Below are 21476 nucleotides of genomic sequence, written 5' to 3'. Positions count from 1 at the left end.
AATATAAATTTTCTTAAACCTATAATATTATACATAAATAATTATTATATAGAATTGATGCAAAGAAATTAATATAGATATATATTACATAATATTAGCATTATTTGAAAAAAGTTCAAATATAAGCGTTAGACGTAAATGCACATGTAAATAAATAACAAAATATTTTACAAATGAACTAATTTTTAATATATTTGTAAATAATAAAGATAAATATATTAATATTAGTATATAATAATAAAATACATATATTTTTTATGAAAATATATTATATTATTTAAATTCAAGAAATATTTGTATAACAATAAATGTAAATGTAAATGTAAATAACAACAAATAATTTGAGAATTATTATTATATTTTTATACAAATACAATTGTAAATTCAAAGGAGAATTAATAAAATTTTTATAATAACATATTATAATTAATTAATTTACCTCGTAATTAGCATAAAATTTGTTTAGAGGAACATAAAAGATTTAAAATTTTTGTGTCTAATTAGTAGAACACTTATTGTTAGTAAAATTACATACATATTCACAATACAATATATCAAACATATGTTATATAAACTTTTTAATGGATTATGGCAATACTAACTTTGCCCATTTACCAATATTGTACTGATAGTATTATTTGTGATTACCTTGTATTTTCCTTTATTGCCGTCTATTATTCTCCATTCTACATCCATAATAATTAAAATTACGCTTAGGGAAGTAAGAAGATAATTATACAATTACACTAGAGCTCAACGTCGATACATTATTTGCTTGAATAATTTGTGAACTTACGCACATGACTCTGTCAGAAGCAAAACTGTAAAGCAGGAAATGTTCATTAGAGGGGTTAGGTTACGTGCAGTACATTATGTAAAATGTTTTATGCTTACAACTGGTACAGGTGAATGGTAAATTAAATATAATATGTATCCTGCGCGAAATGCATGTAGTGCCCTTTGTTGACGAAGTCAGTTTAAATCATATGTACGCATGTAACAATAGCATAAGAGAACACTCCTAACAATTGTAATGACAGATACACTAACAATAGAGAAACTTATTGCGTTTTTGAAGGTCGATTTGTTATTTGCTTGTTGTTGGCCATTACCACCAAGTGCTACAAAATGGGAAAAAATATGTAATAAAATATTTCGTGGTTTTTCTGTTCTGCACGGATTAATCATGGTGATTGAGATGATATATACAATTTATACTAATTGGTCAGATTTATTTCTGATAATGAAATTATCTTGCCTGTTTTGTACTACTGTAGAGGTTCCAGTACAAATAATTTGCTTCTCGGTGCAATATGATCGTCTCCAAGTAAGAAACTAAATAGTATTATTTTAATTGACAAACATAATTTAATAATAATAAAAATATAAGTATATGTTTATATATATATATATATATATATATATATATATATATATACGTGTGTGTTTTTATTTATTGTTATTTTTTGCAAAATTACAGTATAATGATCTATTTTTATTTAAATGCATCAATATTATTTAACTTTTGAATTAAATTATTTGCAACTTATAAAAAATATTATATATAATATTTAAAAATGCATTATTTACTACTCAATTATTTATATATCATTGTGTTTTTCTTTTTCGTAAAAATTATATTTTGAGATTATTAATTCTGATTTACATACATATACACGCATATTTCTAAAAAAAAAAAAAGACATGTTAATATAAAATTTAAATTATATTATATGCAAACATATTTTGTTCATGTCACGATGCTCATCTAATATCATTATTCAATTGCAGTATGTGATGTATGAATTGGAGGATTATTGCAAGCGTGCGAAACCAAAAGAAAGAGACGTTTTTCATCATTATATTGATAGTTGTAAATCAATTTATATAGGTTCAATGTGCGCCTTCACTCTTACTGCTATATTGTTTATCCTCAGTCCTGTTGTAGAACCGCAGCTGCTCCCTTTTCCCGTAGAATATCCGTTTTCAGTGGACTATCAACCTCTGAAGACTATCATTTATTTACATCACGTACTACTTATATATCAAAGTTATATGCAGGTATGCTCAAACATTATGATCGCGCTTCTATTGTGGTTCGTATCAGCGAGATGTGATATCTTATCTAGCAGATTTCGAGCAGTCACGAAATTTGCTGAATTACGTGCATGTATAGAAGAACATCAAGAATTATTGTGGTAAATATTATAATAATCAATATTGTATTCACATATACACACATATACGAAACCTCATGCACACACATATACACACACACACACACTTGCACACACATACATATTGTTTATTTTTGTTGTTTCTTTTGATTGCAATTTTATCTCTTCTTGCTGTTTCTCGCTTTTTTTACTCTTTCTATTGTCCTTTAATTTCATTTTTCTTAAATTTTTTAGTTTTTTTCTTGTCTTTTGCCGTTTTCTTTCTTTCCTTTTGTTCTTTCTTTAGTTTTCTTTCATCCTCTCTCACGTTATACCCCGATTTTTTCTTTTTTTAAATGTATCTTTGTCTCTCTTTCGCTTTTTTTATTTTCTTATTATTCTTTTTAATCTTTCATCTTTTTTATCTGGTTTCGCCTGCTCTGTTTCTCGCATTTTTTTCATTTTTTGTTTTCTCTTTCTCTGTTTTTTGCTTGCTTTATTCTTTTTTTCTCTTTTTTTATTTTTTTAAAATTTTTTTTTCTCTATTCTTCTTTTGTTATCTTTTTCTCTTATCTTCTTTTCTTTGTTCTTTTTTTCTGCATATTTTTCTTAAACTTTATCGATAAACTGAATTATATTAATATTATAATAGAAACATTATACCTATATTAAATAGTAAAAATCAGTATTAGTAAAAAATATTAGTACTAGTAGTAGAAAGTGTAGTAGTCGATATTTTAAAGACGTATATGAAATTAATTTATAAGACATATTAAAAAAAGTAGAAAATGTAAAAGAAATACAAGCTTTAAACATAAAAGAGACACCCTAGTATTTTGTTCTAACAATAAATACACTGAAACCTCATAAGAACGCAGTGGGGCTCTGGTACGCTCTTGACAGGGTTCCTTCATTCCTGTTAAAGAGACTTGCATATGTTTCTCTATTTTCTACGGGAAAGGGTGTTGCGTTCGTAGTTTTGTGCAATCGCTACATGGGTTATTATCCCTACTCATGTTACTAGGGAGAGACTTAGCGTGTGAAAGGGATGCAATAAGGTCTTTTGCAGTGCGCTCTTATGAGGTTTCAATATATAAATGTACAGAGGGTAATGTAGAGTAATATAAAACTTTGTAAGAGACAAATATATATTCTTTACCCGAATGATTAAATTTCTGAGACATTGATTGGAATTACTTTTTTAAATAAGATCATCCTCACAAAAGTAGTTTTTCTAAGCAACTTCTTTTCTAAATTTTATTTACAAGATACTTTTTATATTTAAAAAAATGCACAACATATATATCTTACGTACAAGTTCATGCTAATCGTTTTATGTTTTTATTTCACTATATTGATTTATTGCTTTAATAATATTAAATATTTTTAGTTATGTAGTTATAAGACCTTTATAAAAATAAATGTATTATTTCAGGTATGGAAAAAAAGTAACTCTTTCTATTCGATATATAATATTAGCGTCATTGACTATTAGTACAGTAGTTATCATATTTACTGGCTGCACTTTTCTTAGCGTAAGTATAATTATCTTTGCTTAATAAAATGCAAATATAAGTGTATATTTTATAAAAATGTATTCTTTTATTTATGCATTTTTTGTTTATTAAGCACTAAACAAAAAATTCTTATATCAATATTATGTTTTACATTATTTTAACAAGTTTCTTTCTCATGATAGTAGTCTAGTTTATATAACTCTCTCATACGCATCGTGTAATTTATTTTCGAAAATATCTTTATATTGTTTGAACAAAGCATAAATATACCGTAGAAGCTATATTGTTTATTATGATTTTCTCTTTTACTAGCGACAACCAATGTCGGTAAAATCAACATTTTTAGTTTTCTTTCTTTCATCTCTCTCAAAAGTATACTTGTGCGCGTGGCCAGCTGACCATCTGCTAAGTGCAGTAAGTGACATTTATAAATGTAGAGATGCGCGAGAAGAAAACATGATATATTTAAACTTAATATTTTAGAGCACTAATATTGCACACGCGGCGTATGACTCAATGTGGTATAACGGGAAAGTGGATTTTCAGAAGAATTTTGTGCACACTTTATTACGTGGTCAACAACCTATAGCTATAAACGTACCCTGCATGCTACCGACTGTTTCGTTAAATTATTATGCCTCAGTGAGTTACTGATTTTTATTAAAATATTTTTTGTTATTATTTTTGTGCTTATGAATATACGGATATTATTTTTGCATTATTTGATTAGATACATGTTTGAGATATTGTCGTATTTAATTATCTCGCACAAATATTTTTTATTTGCTTTTATTTTAAAAACAAAGATAAGTTGTTCAGAAAGAATTGTTCTTATATATATATCTTATAAATATTTATTTTTTAAAATTAAATTCTATAGATAATATATAACAAATATATAAATAAATTTATATTTATATATTGACATGCTAAATTTTTATAATTTTTACTGTTATAAACAACACAATTAATTACTTAAATTATCAAAAGCAAACATTCATAATTATTAAAATATTTTTAGTATGTCTCGACTGCTTTCTCTTATCTAACCACTTTTCGGATTATACTTGAGAAAGATGACGATTGATTGAACGATATGCGGTTACACTTATGCAATACAAATGTTTTTTTATATAATAATTATATCTATCAATCAGTTATCAATTATTAAAAAGTGGATTTCTGGAATAAAAGTAAGATCTGCGTATTATAATAATATATATGTTATAGTATGCTTTCCATTTTAATGTACTTTTTAAAACAGTAAATATAGCAAAATTTTCAATTCTTAATTTAATTTTAAGTAAATTTTATATTACAGATTTTATTTCATATTAAAAATTATATAAAAATTAAATAATAAATTTAAAAAATATTTTTTGAAAATAATATACGATTAACAAAATCTTTTTTTAAAAGAATTTATAAACTTTTCTTACGCAGTTTGTTGCATAAACTCTTGTTACTAAGTTTTGAAATCACAAGAATAAACTCAATATAAGTATATAGAAATTTACATGCACATTCTTATATGTATAATATATATACGTAAGTAATCCACCAATACAGGTACAAGTGTTGATTTATATGATTTGTACGCGGCACTTTGAAGTCTAGTAAATGGAAGACAACAACCCTTGTATAGTTACTAGCTCTTTCCCCTTTGTAATAATACAGGTTCGTCATTTCAATGTTGCCTATATACATCACGTATAATCAATGCCTATACCTTTATTATCAGACTGCCCTTGTATATTAACAATAATATTCATATTGAAATTATTGTTTTATATTTTTAATAGTTTAAGAAAAATGTAATTTAAAAATATAAAATTGTTATTAACTTGGTCTTTATATAGAGCCACCGAAGCTTGATGATTTTTAAAATAAAATAAATAAATGATAACTTGAATACTTAAATATTTATTTCTTCTTAGATAACAATAGGATATAGAATGCCATTTGAGTATATTATTTCATCTTACTTATTATATATAAAAAATTTTTTTAAACTTTTTTACATTTACCAAAGTTCACCGCATTTATCCCCGCATTTTTTTCTGTACAGTTTTTTCTAACAAATTCAAGACTAATATATAGAAAAAAAATTACAGCCATATTAGACAATATGATGCAAACAGCAACGCAAAATCTGTGTGATAGACTAGAACAATATATGTAGGATGAATGCGGTGAACTTTGGTAAATGTAAAAAAGTTTAAAAAATTATTTTTTAAATAAGTAAGATGAAATAATATACTCAAATGGCATTCGATTTATTATAAGAAATAAGTATTAAGTTTAGTAATAAGTAACTTTTCAGAGAAAAAAATAGGTAATGATAATAAGTCATTTTTACTAAATAATTTTTTAAATTTTAATATACATATATAACATGTATAAACGTATGTATTTGTAATTATATATCAATAAATACAATTGTATTTTGGAATTGTATTCTTGAAATTTAATATTATACAGTACAATTTTTATTTAAAATTTTATTTTTTGTGTTATGTGTCAATTAGTAATAAAAGTCACAAATTAAAGATAAAAATAAACGTTGATTGTAGTACGTAAAATATATAATCACTAAATGAAAATATAAGTTCTATTAATGAATTATACAGATTATTCCTGTCTATATCATTTCACTACCGACAATGAGTGAATTTGCTTTATCTTCAGTTATACACTTCGTCGTACTTTGTAGTCAATTACTACAAAGAACCCTGTAATTCCATTTCATTGTTAATTATACTCCATTATGTTGAATTTAATTATTACTAGACAATTATATACTATTAGACTGTAATTACATAATCGCACAGTAACATCTAGAAGCGTTGAACCAACGTTAGGTTCGATAAGTATGATTAATTAATGACGTCTGTCTTCTTATATGGTGGGAAAAGCAATTCAGAACGAGGTGTTTATATCGCCAATACAGATGAAAATTATTCTTCTGTGAAGACAATAATCCCAGGTAATAATCGTTTCATTTAAGATTGTCAGCACTTTCGTATAAATGCTGTTTTACTTCAACATTATACCTGAAATTTCTTCTAAAGTCTCTCAATTAATCTAAATAAAATAATGAGCAATTTGAGTGTCCTACCTAGGCTTCCACACATCCACTTTAGAAGGTAAAACAACTTTCACAACTTTAAAAGGTATCAGTGTGAATTATATTTAACATGTGTGACTTATGAAAACATTGCATAGAAATATCAAAATTAAAAAAGCTTGCAATATTAAAACTAGGTTTAAATTACATTTAATTATATTATTATTAGTTCAATACTTAAATTTTAGCAGACTAGTTTATAGATTGTAATCAGTGTCATCCAAGCAGCCTAATGTTTTTTAATAGCATGTCACGTACATTGAAATACCACGAAAATTGATGCTCCGAATATAGGATGTAATATAGGTAATGTTGCTTTTATATTTTATGCAAGTTGCATATAATGCTTGACGCCTGATGACAAATTACAGTTTGTACGAATAAATAACCTTGTGCGAGAATGATTAAAGTTCGTATTATGCTTAAATATCTATTTTGAGTTGCCAAAGTATTTTCGTGTATTATTATGGAGAATAAAGTAACGCTGGATAAAGTAATCGGGTTTTTGAGAGTGTACTTGACGTTCGCGTGCTGTTGGCCGCTGCCATCGAATGCGACGAAGCTTCAAAGATTCCTTCGCACTGCCTTTCGATATTTTTGTTGCGTGAATTCAGTGATACTTAGCGTTGCAGCGGCATGGACGATCTATAAACACAACGACAACGTGGTACTTGTGATGAAACTAGGATGCCAATTGAGCGCTATCTCGCAAGTTCCGCTACAGCTGATGCTTTTCGCGTTGCAAGATAAACGTTTGCAGGTATAAGATATTTATATATATATATATATATATATATATATATATGAAAAAATTATGTTCTTCTTTGAATCATCAACAATAATTTTTATAAGAGATGGTCAATGATTAATACATATTAAGATAAAACAAAACTTTCACTCTTAAAAATGATTAAAATTATTTTCTTACCACTATTACTTTATTTCTAACTTTAATAATTTTTATTTTTTATATGTATAAGTTACATCGTAAAAATGTTTATGTTGTGTACGTTTAATTACATTTATGTATTTGTCTTATAAAATAAATAGTTTTTAAACATAATTATTTTTGTTATCTTCTATGTGCCATCTTTTGCAGTTTTGTCGTGTATAATCAAATATATAATATTTTTAAAAAATCTACAAATCGACGCTGACACTAAGTAACCTAATAATATCTTTAAAAAAAATATTATTTTTTAAAAGTAGTAACAAAATTATTAATATATTAAGTTTTGACAAATGTGCAGTTTATTGTCTTGGAAATGGAGAATTATTACCAGCAAGCGCAAAAATATGAAAAAAAAATTTTTCAACAGTATGTTGATAAATGTAAGCCATTTTATGGTATGTATAATTTATATGCTTATTTATATTTTATAATATATAAACTTTTCTTCAATTATTTATGCACTTCTTTTCGTTGAAACAAGTTAAAAATATATTAAATAAAAATTGAAGTTTTCATTTATATATTTACATTAGAATATAGTGGTTTTTGTATATGTGTGTGTGTATAATTGAAATTATTATTTTAATTTACACACTAATGTTATTATCTATAAAGAGAAAAATGGCTTAAACTAAACTTTTATGATTTTAAGGAAGACATAAAATGAATTACATAAAAATTTTTTCTAAGGAGGCATTTCAGAGATATCGAAAGAATAATTTCTCTCGTAAAAAAAACGGGCTATAGTAAACAATAAGACAAATGATGCAAAAATAAATAAAGCTGATATAATTTATTTTATTAAATGATTTTTTCTCCTTTGTTATTTTGTTCTTTTTGCAAATAATCACGAGAGTCACAATTTATGACAATTGCATTTAGAGAAAAATATGTATTACAATACTGCTAAAGAATCATACGTTTAAAAAGATCACAGGTAATCTTTAAATTTTTGAAATGCCTTTTAAAAAACTTCGTTTAATTTTATATTTTCTTAAAATCAACCTTGTTTAACTTATTTTTCTCTAGATAAAAATATTATAAATTAAGATGATAATTTAGATTTCCTTACCTTATACACATACATATGTGTATATACATATGTGTATGTGTATAATATGTATATATGTATAGGTATATTATATTATATGTATATGTTATATGCATATTTGTAGGTATCATACTTGGTTGGCTGGCAATAACAGGTATTAGCGTGATAACCACACCAATTTTTTCGTCGCAATCGTTTCCGAGTGAAGCAGAATACCCATTTGACGTACAATATCAACCAATAAAAACTCTCATCTACGCACATCATATATTGATCGCTTATCAATGTGTGATACAAGTTAGCGCCAATACTTTTCCTGCTCTTCTACTTTGGTTTTTAGCCGCCAGATTCCACATTTTGTCTGTCCGGTTCCGTACGATGACGAACAAGAAAGAACTCATAAAGTATACGCGAGAACATTATATGTTACTCAGGTACAATTATATGTATAATATATACATATATACTACGTAAAACAATTAGGGAGCGCTTTAAAACTTGCAAATTTTGCCGATATTTAAGAAGCCAGCTTATCTCAGCTTATTGTTAAAGGGATCGCAAGACAATGTTCTTTAGCGCGTTTTAATGAATGAAGTCTCAACTTTAAGATAAATAATAGTTGCATTGTCCACCTCGGTAAATTGTTTTTCTTGTGAGGATTAAAATCAGATCATGAAAAAATTCTCGAAATTTCATGACTTTCTAGCCGTCTATGGAAAAAATAGAGATGAGATCAAAAATACCAACACATTGGTTTTAAAGTGGGAAACTTCTCGTTTAAAATGACGTTTAAAAAGCATTGCTTTATATCGTGTCTAGGAACTGAGGTATCGGGTTTTATAGTCACCTCTGCATTTTGTAAGATTTTTGATAACATCGCCGACATTCGCGTTATCCGATGTGCACCATGGGGAAATTGCTCGGTCGGATTTTGACATTATGTGTATGGTATATGTGTGCGTCAATGTTAATGTGATGCGTGTGGATTTGTGACTTACGTGAAATTGAATTTGTTGTGTGTGTGTATGTGTATGTGTATATGTGTATGTGTATGTGTCTGTGGTGCGCGCGCGCATTTATATTATATAAATTATACAAATTGTATAATACAAATACATTTTTTAAACATTATTTTGCTAACTAAATTTCATTTGTTCTACAAATTTTTTATACATGTGTTTGAATAGTTATTATATAAGATGTTATGTAAAAAATATGTTATATAAAAAAATCTTTTTTAGAACTATATCTTATAATTGTTTATTAATAATAGATCATCTTTATTAGTGTCGTCATATTTTTATTAATAATATACAAGACGAAATATTGTACATAGATTAATTCCATAATAAATGTCAATTAAGAATTGATATATAATTATATTGTATTTTCTGAAAATAAATATTCTTTTACAGATATGCAAAAGAAGTGACGTTCGCCGTGCGTTATGTAGCATTATTATGTGTGACTTTCAGTACTGGTGCTGTAATATTTGGTTATCTTACCTTCATGAGCGTAAGTAATGTTTTGCTCTGTTGTTATTAATTATGTTAAAGCTATTATGCATTCTACATAAAAAAAATTCGTTTGAAATTGTATAATTTTATTTATTGTCTATGCGGAAAGCAGATTACTTCTTTTAATTACATACACACAAACGTCCATAAAATTTGTTAAAGTGAAATTTGTTTAATGTAATAAATTATATTATAATATATTAATATGTTATTGGATATGTATACAATATTATCTTTTCCCGATATTTGCACTTAATAGCGTCAACCGTGGTCAGTAAAATGGACGTTCCTCATGATAGCTTTTTGCGGTTTTGTAGAACTTTATATGTATGCTTGGCCAGCTGATAATGTAATGAGCACGGTTAGTTATTTATATAAAAATGCATTGTTATATTTTATATATTGTTATATTATTTTATATTATATATATTAATAATAATATTTCTACTAATGTGTTTTTTAAAAATTTTTGGTAGAGTAGTGACATTGCAATTGCCGCCTACAATTCATTATGGTACAACAATGATTTGACCATGCGAAAGATTTTAGTGCATGTTATACAAAGAAGTCAACATCCGGTCACTATTTCAATTCCATGTGCATTACCGAATTTATCTATGAATTATTACGCCTCGGTAAGAACATACTTTCTAACAATTATTTTTTTATATACATATATTATATCGAGAATTTTATAACATAGGGGCATAAATCCGAAATAACAACTTTACAAGAATGAGAGAAAATTGTTTAAAAAATTCTCATTTAATACATACAAATATATCTAACCATTTTTGTATTTATTTCCATAATTATTAGGTCAATTAATACGCAGCTATATCATAAGAGCTATATGCAAAGCATATAGAGCTTTCATATGTTTTAATATCTCATTTAGTAATCATTGAGTTTAGAGGAAGCAGCTTTAATTATTCTGATCTTAATATATGTGGTCATGATATATGACATGATTCTGAGCAACCTTTAACAAGTTTTAGTTGTTGCTCCTTGTTTATTAAAAAGTTTTTGACAATTAAATCATACGACAAGAACATTAAATGCGAAATCTGATTTTCTATGGCTATGAAATTTATATTAATTGTATATTTAAATATTTCAGTAAATGTGTGAGCAGAATCCCTCCCCTGTCACATCAAGATATTTTAATTTTTATGGTAAATATTTACCTTTATACAGTCTGCCCTTCGTTTCGCACTGAAAGCGGTAGGATGGTATGGGGTAAATCTCTTTTTGCGTGGAAAATTGAAAACCCATGTGAAACCCATCGATTTTATTATCGTACGGTTTCTATGTAAAATAAGATCTGCCTTACACTACCCCTATTTTCAATACGAAACAAAGTCTATTATTGCACGATTTCACATGATGGTTTTCAACTTTCCATTTGAAGCGAGGTCTACTCTACACCACACCTGAGGTCAATACATAATTATGTATGGGTTTTCAACTTTCCACTCTATTTCACATCTGCTTTCAGCGCAAAATGAGGGACACGCTGTGTAAATATTTATCACCAACAATAAGTTAAAATATTTTTGGATGGAAATAAAGAAGGAGAGGCTCCGCTCCTATCCATTTAATTTTTATTAATCTGAATTTAATTTAATCTGAAATCTTTAAACATACAACTAATACAAAATTCTATTATAATAAATAGATCTAGTCATTAAACTTCGTTTGTTTATAATTTTTTAATAAAAGAGATTAAAATCTTTTGAAGGTTAGTCAGAGTATGAACTATCCTCTCTAAACTTAATAATTACTTTTATTATATCATTATTAATATTGCATTTTATAAGAATTGCTCTGAATTATGATTTATTTCTTATTTCTTATTTTCCACATGAATAATTAAAACACACATCGTTATTAGGAATATTTAGGATTTTAAGTTAATAATATGGGTTTTCTTTTTTTTTTTTAGTATATCTCAACTGTTTTTTCATACATGGCTCTTGTGCGTCTTATGATGAGTCAGCAGTAAAAGAAAAAAATTTTAACTATAGTAAAAATTTGCGCAGCTGTATTTTTATGGAATATCTGCTATATTATAGAATTACAGGATTATAATAAAATTTGCACACAAGAATATTCTGAAACTCTATAATTTCCATTTTATCTCGTCGCGTTGATAGTTTAATTTTAATTAACTCGCTCTACCTGCACGAGAGAGGTAATGTGATTATTATCAGACTAAATATATGTACATATATATATATATATATATATATATATATATATATACTATATATACTTATATATGTCTTTGTAATTTTGTATATATGTATCAGTTACATGATTTTTTTACATTTTTAAAATTATTTTCTTAAAATTTCATCTTTTGTAGTTAATTTTTCAATTAATATTTGAACATTTGTGATAAACATACAACAAGATTAATAATAATTAAGATTTAGACATTTTATTTAGAAGGAAGAACAAGGCAAAATCAACCACATAAATAATAATATATAAAATATATGGCCATTAAATAAAGATAAATGTTAATTAATAATTTATATAGGATATTTATAAGTTGACATTGTGTCACTATTAAATCCAAAATCAAACTAATTTGCTTTATACACCATATAAAAACACATATACATACACATCTCTTATCTACATTATTCTAAAAAATCATATATTCAATTGCTAAGAGGAGTTCTATAACTGACTCTTACTGCTAATTATACTTCATTACATACAGAATTTAATTATTACTGGACAATTATCGTAAATCAGCAATTACATAAACGCAATGTAAAGTCTGAAAGCGTTGGCGTAAGCAAGAGATAACATAATGTTCGCTGCGCATGGTTAATTAATGATCGTTACCTACTTCTATAGTGGGAAAAGCAATTTAAGACAAGATATCTAGTCAGCGATGAAAATTATTTGCAAGCAACTTCCCACATAGTAGTCAATCTAACTAATTATAAGAATATCTCTTGCCACTTTTACACATTTCAATATTGTATGCAAAACTTTCTTCAAAGTTTCTTTAATATAGTTTTAATGAGATAATGAAATAATCCAAGAATCACATGTTCTACAAATAATCTCCCACATTTCTCAAAGTAACACAACTTCCACAAGCTTCGAAGTATCAGTTTCGAATTATATATTTAATATATATAATTTATTAAATATATATTTTTACAAGATATAATGTGTATGATATATAATATATATTTATTAAAAATATTAATTCTCTATATTATAAAAAAGTTTACAATATTAAAATTACATTTTTTTTTTACAAAATTTGTTTCTCTTTTCAATAATTTTATTTTAGTAATTAATTAATTTATTAGTTAGTTTATAAAATTTCTCGCAAATCGTTGCATTCTATTCTAAACGTAGAGTGCAATGATACTTATATCTTATGCACCGTGCGTTTCACAGCAGTGTCATTATAGTCAATTCGAATAAATAAGCTCAGCGATATTGCAAGGGTGATTAAAGTTCATTTTGCCAGCTTGAGTTTCCGCCGTGAATTAGCACGAAGCACTTCCGTGTATTATGACGGAAAAAGTAACGCTGGATAGAGTAATTGCTTTCCTGAGAATATTCTTGATGGTTGCTTGCTGTTGGCCAATATCGCCGAACATGACAAAGTTTCAGAGACTACTTCGCCGTGCCCTTCGATATTTTTGCTGCGCAAACTCGATAATATTTATCATTGCGGCTGTATGGACAATCTGCCATCAAAACAATTACATGCTTTTGATAAAAGTAGGATGTGAATTGAGCGCGGTTTTACAAGTTATTTTACAATTGGTACTTTTCGCGATGCAGGACAAACGTTTCGAGGTAAGATTTTCATTCGTATTGATTTTTTATATGGAAAAGCTGTTGTAAAAATTAAGAATAATATATAATTATCTTAAAAGTGATATACTTCTAAATTAATAATAACATAAAAAATATAATTTTAAAGTATAATTAAAATAATTTAAATTAAAAAAAATTTTTTTATTATTATAAAGCGGCAAAAAGGACAAGAACGATTATTAGTGTGTAAATTTTGTTATAATGCAAATTATTTACAATTGTACATTAATTACGAATGTTTCTGATTGTTTCTTAATCCAGCAAAAAATGTATTAAAATTTAAAAAATGCTATATATTAACGATTATAATGCCATAAGTGAAAAAAGTCATAAAATATTAGCGATTAGCAGTTCCTTAAAATTAAACCTGAAAATTAAAATAATAAAGATAGATAATCGAGAGAACAACTCATCAAAACCAGAACCGGATGCATCTAATGCCGGATTTACACATAAGCTACACAAGCTGTAGCTTTAGGGTTTCATATTGTAAGGGGTTTCCTTGAAGAGTAAAAAAAAATATTTTTTAAAAATAAAATTAGTATTAAAATAATAAAAATTATTTTTTATTATTGTCAACTATTTGATAAATTTATTTTTGCATAATTGTAATACTTTTTTTGACTTATCGAAATTTTTTAGAGAAAAAGATGTTATTAGATAAGATCAAATAATATTGGAGAAACATAGCGAAGAAACATATTTTTAAAAATTATCAACGTAAAGATCATAAAATTGTAAATCCAGCTCTGTGTGCATCAGTCGGCAGTCCGACATGTACTGAATAGTGTTACTGTGAACGTAGTACTCAGTTTTGGATCAATATTTACTACTTGTGAGTATACTCTCAATGTCAGTACGTGTTGGGCCGCCGACCAGTACACATGTGTTCCGGGTGAGTCGATCGGTTTTTTACGCACACTCTGCGTGAGTTTTGATGAGTCGTTCCTTTAATTATCTATATTATTTTAATTTTCGGATTTAGTTTTAAAAAACTACGCTCATTGGGTTTCCGCAGAGTACTAACATTTTATAACTTTCTTTTTACTTATGGCATCGTAACCGTTTTTTAATTTCAATAAATTTTTTGCTAGAGATGAATAAAAAAATGACTCGAAATGTTGTTAATTCATTTACACTGTGTGAATAATTTGTATTATAAAATTTGCACACTAATATCCGCGTATTTGCCCTTTTTGCCGCTTAGTAATCATTATTACATTATTACCTATTATTTTTATTATCTTTTAATTATAATTATATTTTATAGTGAGCAATCATGTAGAATTTTATTTTAAAAGTTTAACAAAATTTATTAGTGTATAAAATATTCCAAATCAATCAGATGTTCTTTTAATATAATAGGACAATTGGTGTCGATTTTTTCCTTAGATAATATCGAGAGAAAGATCATTATTTTTTGCAAAATTCGAAATTTTTCTATAATATAAGGAGCATTTAAAAAATCCACTTTTGCCACTATTTTTTTTCTTCGCAACATTAATGCGACCACACCGGTAAGGTATATTCGGTAGGTTTTTAGAAGTTTATAGAAAAAAATCAAGTTGTCAACATTTATGAATTCAGTGAAAGACGAAAGATAGTTGCTACTCGCGTTAACATCTGGAAATTGTAAAGTGCCATTATTTGTTCTTTTAGCAGCTAAAATTGTTTAGTTCAAATATGAACGTTTATGCTGAAAATTTTATACTTAATTGTATGCTATACATTCATTGAATAGAGAAATTCAAAGCTGCTCTATACACACGTTGAGGATCACTAGCCAAAATTAAATAAAAATATAGCCAGTGAAAATATCTGCCGGACTTGAAGTCCTTTGATTTTTACTTTTATTTCTCCTTCAAGTCTGCTTTGTTTAAACAATAGTTTCAAAAAAGAGCTTTAAAAAGGTTTTTTCATAGTTCACAAAATGGAACGTGCAGTATTTCACAAATTTCAAGATTTTGTTACGTCACGATAAGCTTGAATGTGTATACATACATAGTAATTATGTAGAAAAATAAAATATTATCTCAAGTATTATTTTTTATAATTTTAAAAATTTTTTATGTATTTTTCGATTTTTCCAACAATGGCAATAATTTTTGAAACGCCCTTTGTAAAATTTTTATGTAATTTAACTTTAAATTAAATTACAATTCTAAGTAATAATTAAATTTTATTTAAAATTAACTAAAAATGTTTCGTTTAAAAACTCATGCTGACATGACGTGTCTCCTTATTTGTGTTCATCTCAAAATTAATAACCATTGTTTTTAACTAAGTGACATATTTAATTATTCCATCATTAAGTTCTACCTTTAAACATGTTTCATTGGATTCTTTCTTCTCTTTCTTAATTTACGTTTACACTTGAAAAGGACCACAACCATATGGTCGAAACGTCGTGTAAATAAATTGAATAATTTTGGCTAGTCAGATCGTTTTTAATTAACCCGTTGTTTATAAAAATGTAGCTTTGCTAATTTTTTAATTCTATAGTTTCTTGTTTCGGAAATGGAGGATTATTACCAGCGAGCTCAAAAATTTGAAAAAGAAATTTTTCAATACTATGTTGATAAATGTAAATTGTTTTATGGTATGTACAAAAAACATATTTTACATAAACTTATCTTGAATTAATTATGTGTATATTAAGCACAATTATATGTGCTTTAATAACTAAATAATTAAATATTTAAAATTTCTGTTAATATGTTTATATGTATTTTTATAATACTTAGTATATTAATATATATATATATATATATATATATATATATATATATATATACATATATATATATATATATATAATTTTTACAATATTATGCAAATATATTAATAATTATGTTGGATTGGCTAAAAAATCTTTTTTCCATGCATGACTTTATATGCGTATAATTTGAAAATTAACATAATCTAAGAAAAAGTATTTTATATACTAACTTTGTCTTAAATTATGTTAATTTTTAAATCCCACTGTGTTTAAAAAAAGTATAAAGATTGATTGTGTTTATGGCGTTTGGCATTACTTTGAAAATAGAAGAAATTGAGATGCATTTTTGTATTACACTTTATTATTAATAGAAGTAAAAATGCGATACAAACTACAGAAAAAAGATATTTATAAAGTTGAAATTTTCAATTACATTAATTTAATTTGTGAAATATTATATTAATTTATGAAATTTTGTGCAAAATCTTTGCATGCCGTTTTGGCCATCTGTCACGGGAAGACCTGACCGTGAATGGACTTTCAGACCCTGCGTTCTTTCACCTCCTCATGGAAGGAAAGACCAATGCGCCTTTTCGAATTTGTGAATTTTTGCGCAATTTTTTATTATATACTTTAATTTATTATTTAATTATTTTGTGTTTAGTCTTTAATGTTTAGCATTAACAGCAAATATCGCTTAAATTTCGGGAGTCTTATTCAATCAAAAAAACATACACGTAAGGGAAAAAGAATAGGACAAATAAAAAGGCCCAGCTGTAAGAAATGGAGAGCACAGTTAAAAAATTGCATTGATCAACATCATCTTATTGTTAGCTCTATTGTCTACTATTATGCGAGTTCGCGATATATTAAACGTCGTCGCGCGAATTGAGAGCGAGCGTATATTTAAAAAGCTTGCACGAAATCGCCAAGACTTTATTACGTCAAGAGTGCATTATTGCTTATAGTATTGTTTCTCTTTTTTTCATAATCTATTATAATTTTATATGCATTTGTTAAAACACGCTTTTTTCTTTTAATACAGTAGATGTATACTGTTTTCTTTTATATGTATGATTGTTGTTAATTTTTAATATCTTTCTTAATCTCACTTCCGTTCTTACTAAACTACCTTCTTTATCACGTGGGGCTGAGTATTTGAGATTTTTGCCATCGCGATTATTTTACTCTTTTGCGACTTTCTATAATTTTGCATGGTGCGGATTTCCGCGCCTGGGCGCTCAACTAATTTTTATGAGTTTAATCGAGGTCGTTAATTAATAAAGTGTGCTGCAGAGTAATTTACTATTAAGATCTAATCCCGTAAAAATATTCGGTCACAACACATATTATTTTTAGACTTTTTTAAAAAATAAAAAGAGTTTTTACCGATCCAATAAAATTCCTTTTTCTTATAGAAAAAGGGATAGAGAAAAAGAAAAAGAGTTATAATTGAGAGAGAGAGAGGGGGGGGGGGGAGGGAACGAGAGAGAGAGAGGGAGAGAGAGGGGATTAAGTTTATATTATTTTTTTGAAATTAACATGCTGAAAATAAATTACTTAGTACATCAAAATAATTATTAAAAATTATACTTAAAATTATAATTAAACAAACATCTCTTTAAGTTTAATATTGTCAATTGCTATAGGTATCATTTTCTGCTGGTTAATAATGACAGCTCTCAGTATGATGGCTACACCTTTATTTACACCACAAACTTTTCCATGTCAGACGGAATATCCATTTGATATACATTATCAACCGTTGAAAACTATTATTTTAGTACATCATTTATTTACTATTTATCAAAGTATGACACAAGTTAGCGCCAATTCTTTTCCTGCTCTCTTCCTATGGTTTGTAGCCGCCAGATTTCATATTTTGTCTGTCCGGTTCCGTACGATGACAAACATGAAAGAACTCATAAAATGTACGCAAGAACACAACATATTACTCAGGTATAATATATATATATAAAGTTTTTTAAACTTGAGTGACTTTGGGTAATTTACCTTTCTCTTATACATTATCAAATTTATCTTAATAGAAGTTACATTAAAATAACGAAAAACTGTGATATATTATGAAACATTTATTAATCAATCAATTAAAAAATCAAAGAATAAAATATTTAAATACTTCACTATTCGTTAAATACTTCGCGGCGACAACGAATTATCGGAGACAGACGGAAACAATACTGCTTCTGATAAATTAAGACATATCATTTTTAAATATTTTATATTTTGTACTTAATTATTATAGTTGTAATAATCGTGATCGTGTCCGTACGTGTAATGTCAACACATGGATTATTACAACTATAATAATAAAGTATAAAATATAAAATATTTAAAAATGATATGTCTTAATTTTTCAGAAGCAGTATTGTTTCCGTCTGTCTCCGATAATTCATTGTCGCCGCGAAATATTTAACGAATAGTGAAGTATTTAAATATTTTATTCTTTGATTTTTTAATTGATTGATGAAAGAATGTGAGCCGAGCTGTTCCATGTGTTGACATGACGTCCGGATGCGATCACGATTATTACAACTATAATAATAAAGTAGAAAATATAAAATATTTAAAAATGATATGTCTTAATTTATCAGAAGAAATTTTCATGTTTCGAAGTGTGCAAATTATCAAGCATTATTTATCAAGCTTTTACACAATTTCTTTATATAATTTATCTCAAATTCAAGATTATTCGTAAAATCTATGTTTTCGTAAATAGTTATCTTGATTGGAGTTTAATGTTATTTTTACTAAATTTTATTTGCATAAAAATTCATTCACATATATTCATTTAGAGTTATTTAAAATATTTTTTTTTAATTTTAAGAAAATTGAATAATATATGAATACCTTCTTGAAAAGACACTCTAAAATATATCTTTATAAGTGACAAAAAATAATTTTTTGGCAGCACGTTAAGATAAAATATCAAACAATTAATTATGCACTAAACTAATCCTATACACAACGAGCATTATAATAATTAAGAGTGTAATTAATATTATAACAATGAATACTTACAGATATGCAAAAGAAGTATCGCTCGCAATTCGTTATGTAGCACTATTAGTCGTAACATTTAGTATTGGTGCTGTAATATTCGGTTATCTTACTTTTATAAGTGTAAGTATAATATAATTATATAATATGTATTAATTCTTTTTCAGTGGAAGGTGTTTTATAATAAGATCACTCTATATTTCCATTTATTGCTTCTGAAAGCAATGTACTTTCTCTAATTACTCATAAAATTTAAAAATATTCATCCCTCTTTTATTTAATATAATACGTTACATATTTATGTTATATGTATATGATAATATTTTTTCTCAATATATGCAGCGTGAATCTTGGTTAGTGAAAGCGACATACTTTTTGATAACTTTCGGTGCTTTTATAGAACTCTTCATGTTTGCCTGGCCAGCTGACTATGTAATGAGCATGGTTAGTCATATCATGAATCAATGGCATAACTATATATTATAGATGATATAATAAATACACAATTTTTAATGTGTTTTACAAAAATTTTAATTAGAGTACTGATATTGCGTCAGCTGTCTACGATTCATTATGGTACAACGATGATTTGGTCATGCAAAAGCTTTTAACAAATGTTATAATAAGAAGTCAACGTCCGGTCACTGTTTCAGTTCCATGTGCATTACCAAGTTTATGTCTGAGTTATTATGCATCGGTAAGAGTGTTGTTGTTTAACGATCCTTTCTCTTTTACATTATGTATCACATTTTATATTATTTGTTAATATATTTGTTATTTTGAGTAATTTTATGTGTTATTGTAAAAAGAATTTACTTTTAATAATATATAAGAAAAGATGTAGAGTTCTTGAAATATATTATATTATAGCGATTTATATTATGATAACTTTACTGTAGTCAAATATAAATTATATGTATATTCACTTTTTTTCTAATGTACATTATAATCAATATTATTTATCATCTTTAATAATCTTTTTTTTAATTGCAATTAATTTCTTAGATTTCCTATTGTTCTATTTTTCAGTATCTTTCGACCGTTTTTTCATATATGGCAGCTGTGCGTCTCCTAATGGAAGAGAATTAGAAGAGGCAAAACTATAATAAAAATTTCTGAATTGTATTTTTATAAAACGTTGGCTGTGTTATAGAACTACAGTGTTATAATAAAAATATGCACTTGTTAGTAAGATTATCAATGCAAATATTATATACTTATATACTTATACTATTTTTATGTTCAAATTAATTACAAGAATTATTTGTCTTTTATTTGTCACAATTAATGTTTTAATTCGTAAAACATACACGAACAATACCAATTATATATTTTTCTTACAAGAGTAATACTTACTGTGTTTAACAAAATTTAATATACAAACTTAAATACATATTTGTTATAATTATATACTTAAAAATTCTGTCAATAAAATAATATATGGTTTGACAAAATATATATTCGATGTACTTTAATCTCGTAAATAGACTTTTTTACAGAAAGATAATTCTACGTAATATGAACACAATAAAGATGCATATTTTTTATATCTATTAAT

General features: G+C 26.3%; 2 protein-coding genes across 3 annotated transcripts; both read left to right on the top strand.

Annotated features, from left to right (window-relative positions):
* Positions 1 to 903: 903 nt before the first annotated feature.
* LOC140663247 (uncharacterized) lies at positions 904 to 12389 on the top strand. The gene is made up of 13 exons (XM_072887273.1): positions 904 to 1327; positions 1792 to 2198; positions 3592 to 3691; positions 3986 to 4087; positions 4157 to 4315; positions 4695 to 4758; positions 7250 to 7560; positions 8051 to 8147; positions 8928 to 9237; positions 10219 to 10318; positions 10580 to 10681; positions 10797 to 10955; positions 12266 to 12389. The coding sequence occupies exons 1-13, from the start codon at positions 1034 to 1036 to the stop codon at positions 12323 to 12325; spliced, it is 2265 nt and encodes a 754-aa protein (XP_072743374.1). The 5' UTR covers positions 904 to 1033; the 3' UTR covers positions 12326 to 12389.
* A 1035-nt stretch (positions 12390 to 13424) lies between these two features.
* Positions 13425 to 21229, top strand: LOC140676512 (uncharacterized). 2 transcript variants are annotated; one of them, XM_072911639.1, is made up of 8 exons: positions 13425 to 13516; positions 13750 to 14157; positions 16681 to 16777; positions 18547 to 18856; positions 19942 to 20041; positions 20261 to 20362; positions 20457 to 20615; positions 20948 to 21229. In XM_072911639.1, the coding sequence occupies exons 2-8, from the start codon at positions 13867 to 13869 to the stop codon at positions 21005 to 21007; spliced, it is 1119 nt and encodes a 372-aa protein (XP_072767740.1). In that variant the 5' UTR covers positions 13425 to 13516; positions 13750 to 13866; the 3' UTR covers positions 21008 to 21229. The 2 variants fall into 2 exon arrangements, with proteins under 2 accessions (XP_072767740.1, XP_072767741.1); XM_072911640.1 differs by having other exon boundaries at positions 13500 to 13516; positions 13823 to 14157.
* Positions 21230 to 21476: the final 247 nt, after the last annotated feature.

This window comes from Anoplolepis gracilipes, chromosome 2, assembly GCF_047496725.1.
Source record: "Anoplolepis gracilipes chromosome 2, ASM4749672v1, whole genome shotgun sequence".
Classification (NCBI taxonomy): Eukaryota; Metazoa; Arthropoda; class Insecta; order Hymenoptera; family Formicidae; genus Anoplolepis; species Anoplolepis gracilipes.
This window is presented reverse-complemented; position numbering and strand designations above follow the sequence as displayed.

What these genes read in the sequence shown, in the direction of transcription:
- LOC140663247 (XM_072887273.1), top strand. Translation starts at nt 1,034, where the DNA reads ATGACAGATACACTAACAATAGAGAAACTTATTGCGTTTTTGAAGGTC. An exon ending in TGCAATATGATCGTCTCCAA is followed by an intron (nt 1,328 to 1,791) that starts GTAAGAAACTAA and finishes ATTCAATTGCAG; the next exon opens with TATGTGATGTATGAATTGGA. An exon ending in GAACATCAAGAATTATTGTG is followed by an intron (nt 2,199 to 3,591) that starts GTAAATATTATA and finishes GTATTATTTCAG; the next exon opens with GTATGGAAAAAAAGTAACTC.
- LOC140676512 (XM_072911639.1), top strand. Translation starts at nt 13,867, where the DNA reads ATGACGGAAAAAGTAACGCTGGATAGAGTAATTGCTTTCCTGAGAATA. An exon ending in GTTATCTTACTTTTATAAGT is followed by an intron (nt 20,042 to 20,260) that starts GTAAGTATAATA and finishes CAATATATGCAG; the next exon opens with CGTGAATCTTGGTTAGTGAA. An exon ending in CTGACTATGTAATGAGCATG is followed by an intron (nt 20,363 to 20,456) that starts GTTAGTCATATC and finishes AATTTTAATTAG; the next exon opens with AGTACTGATATTGCGTCAGC.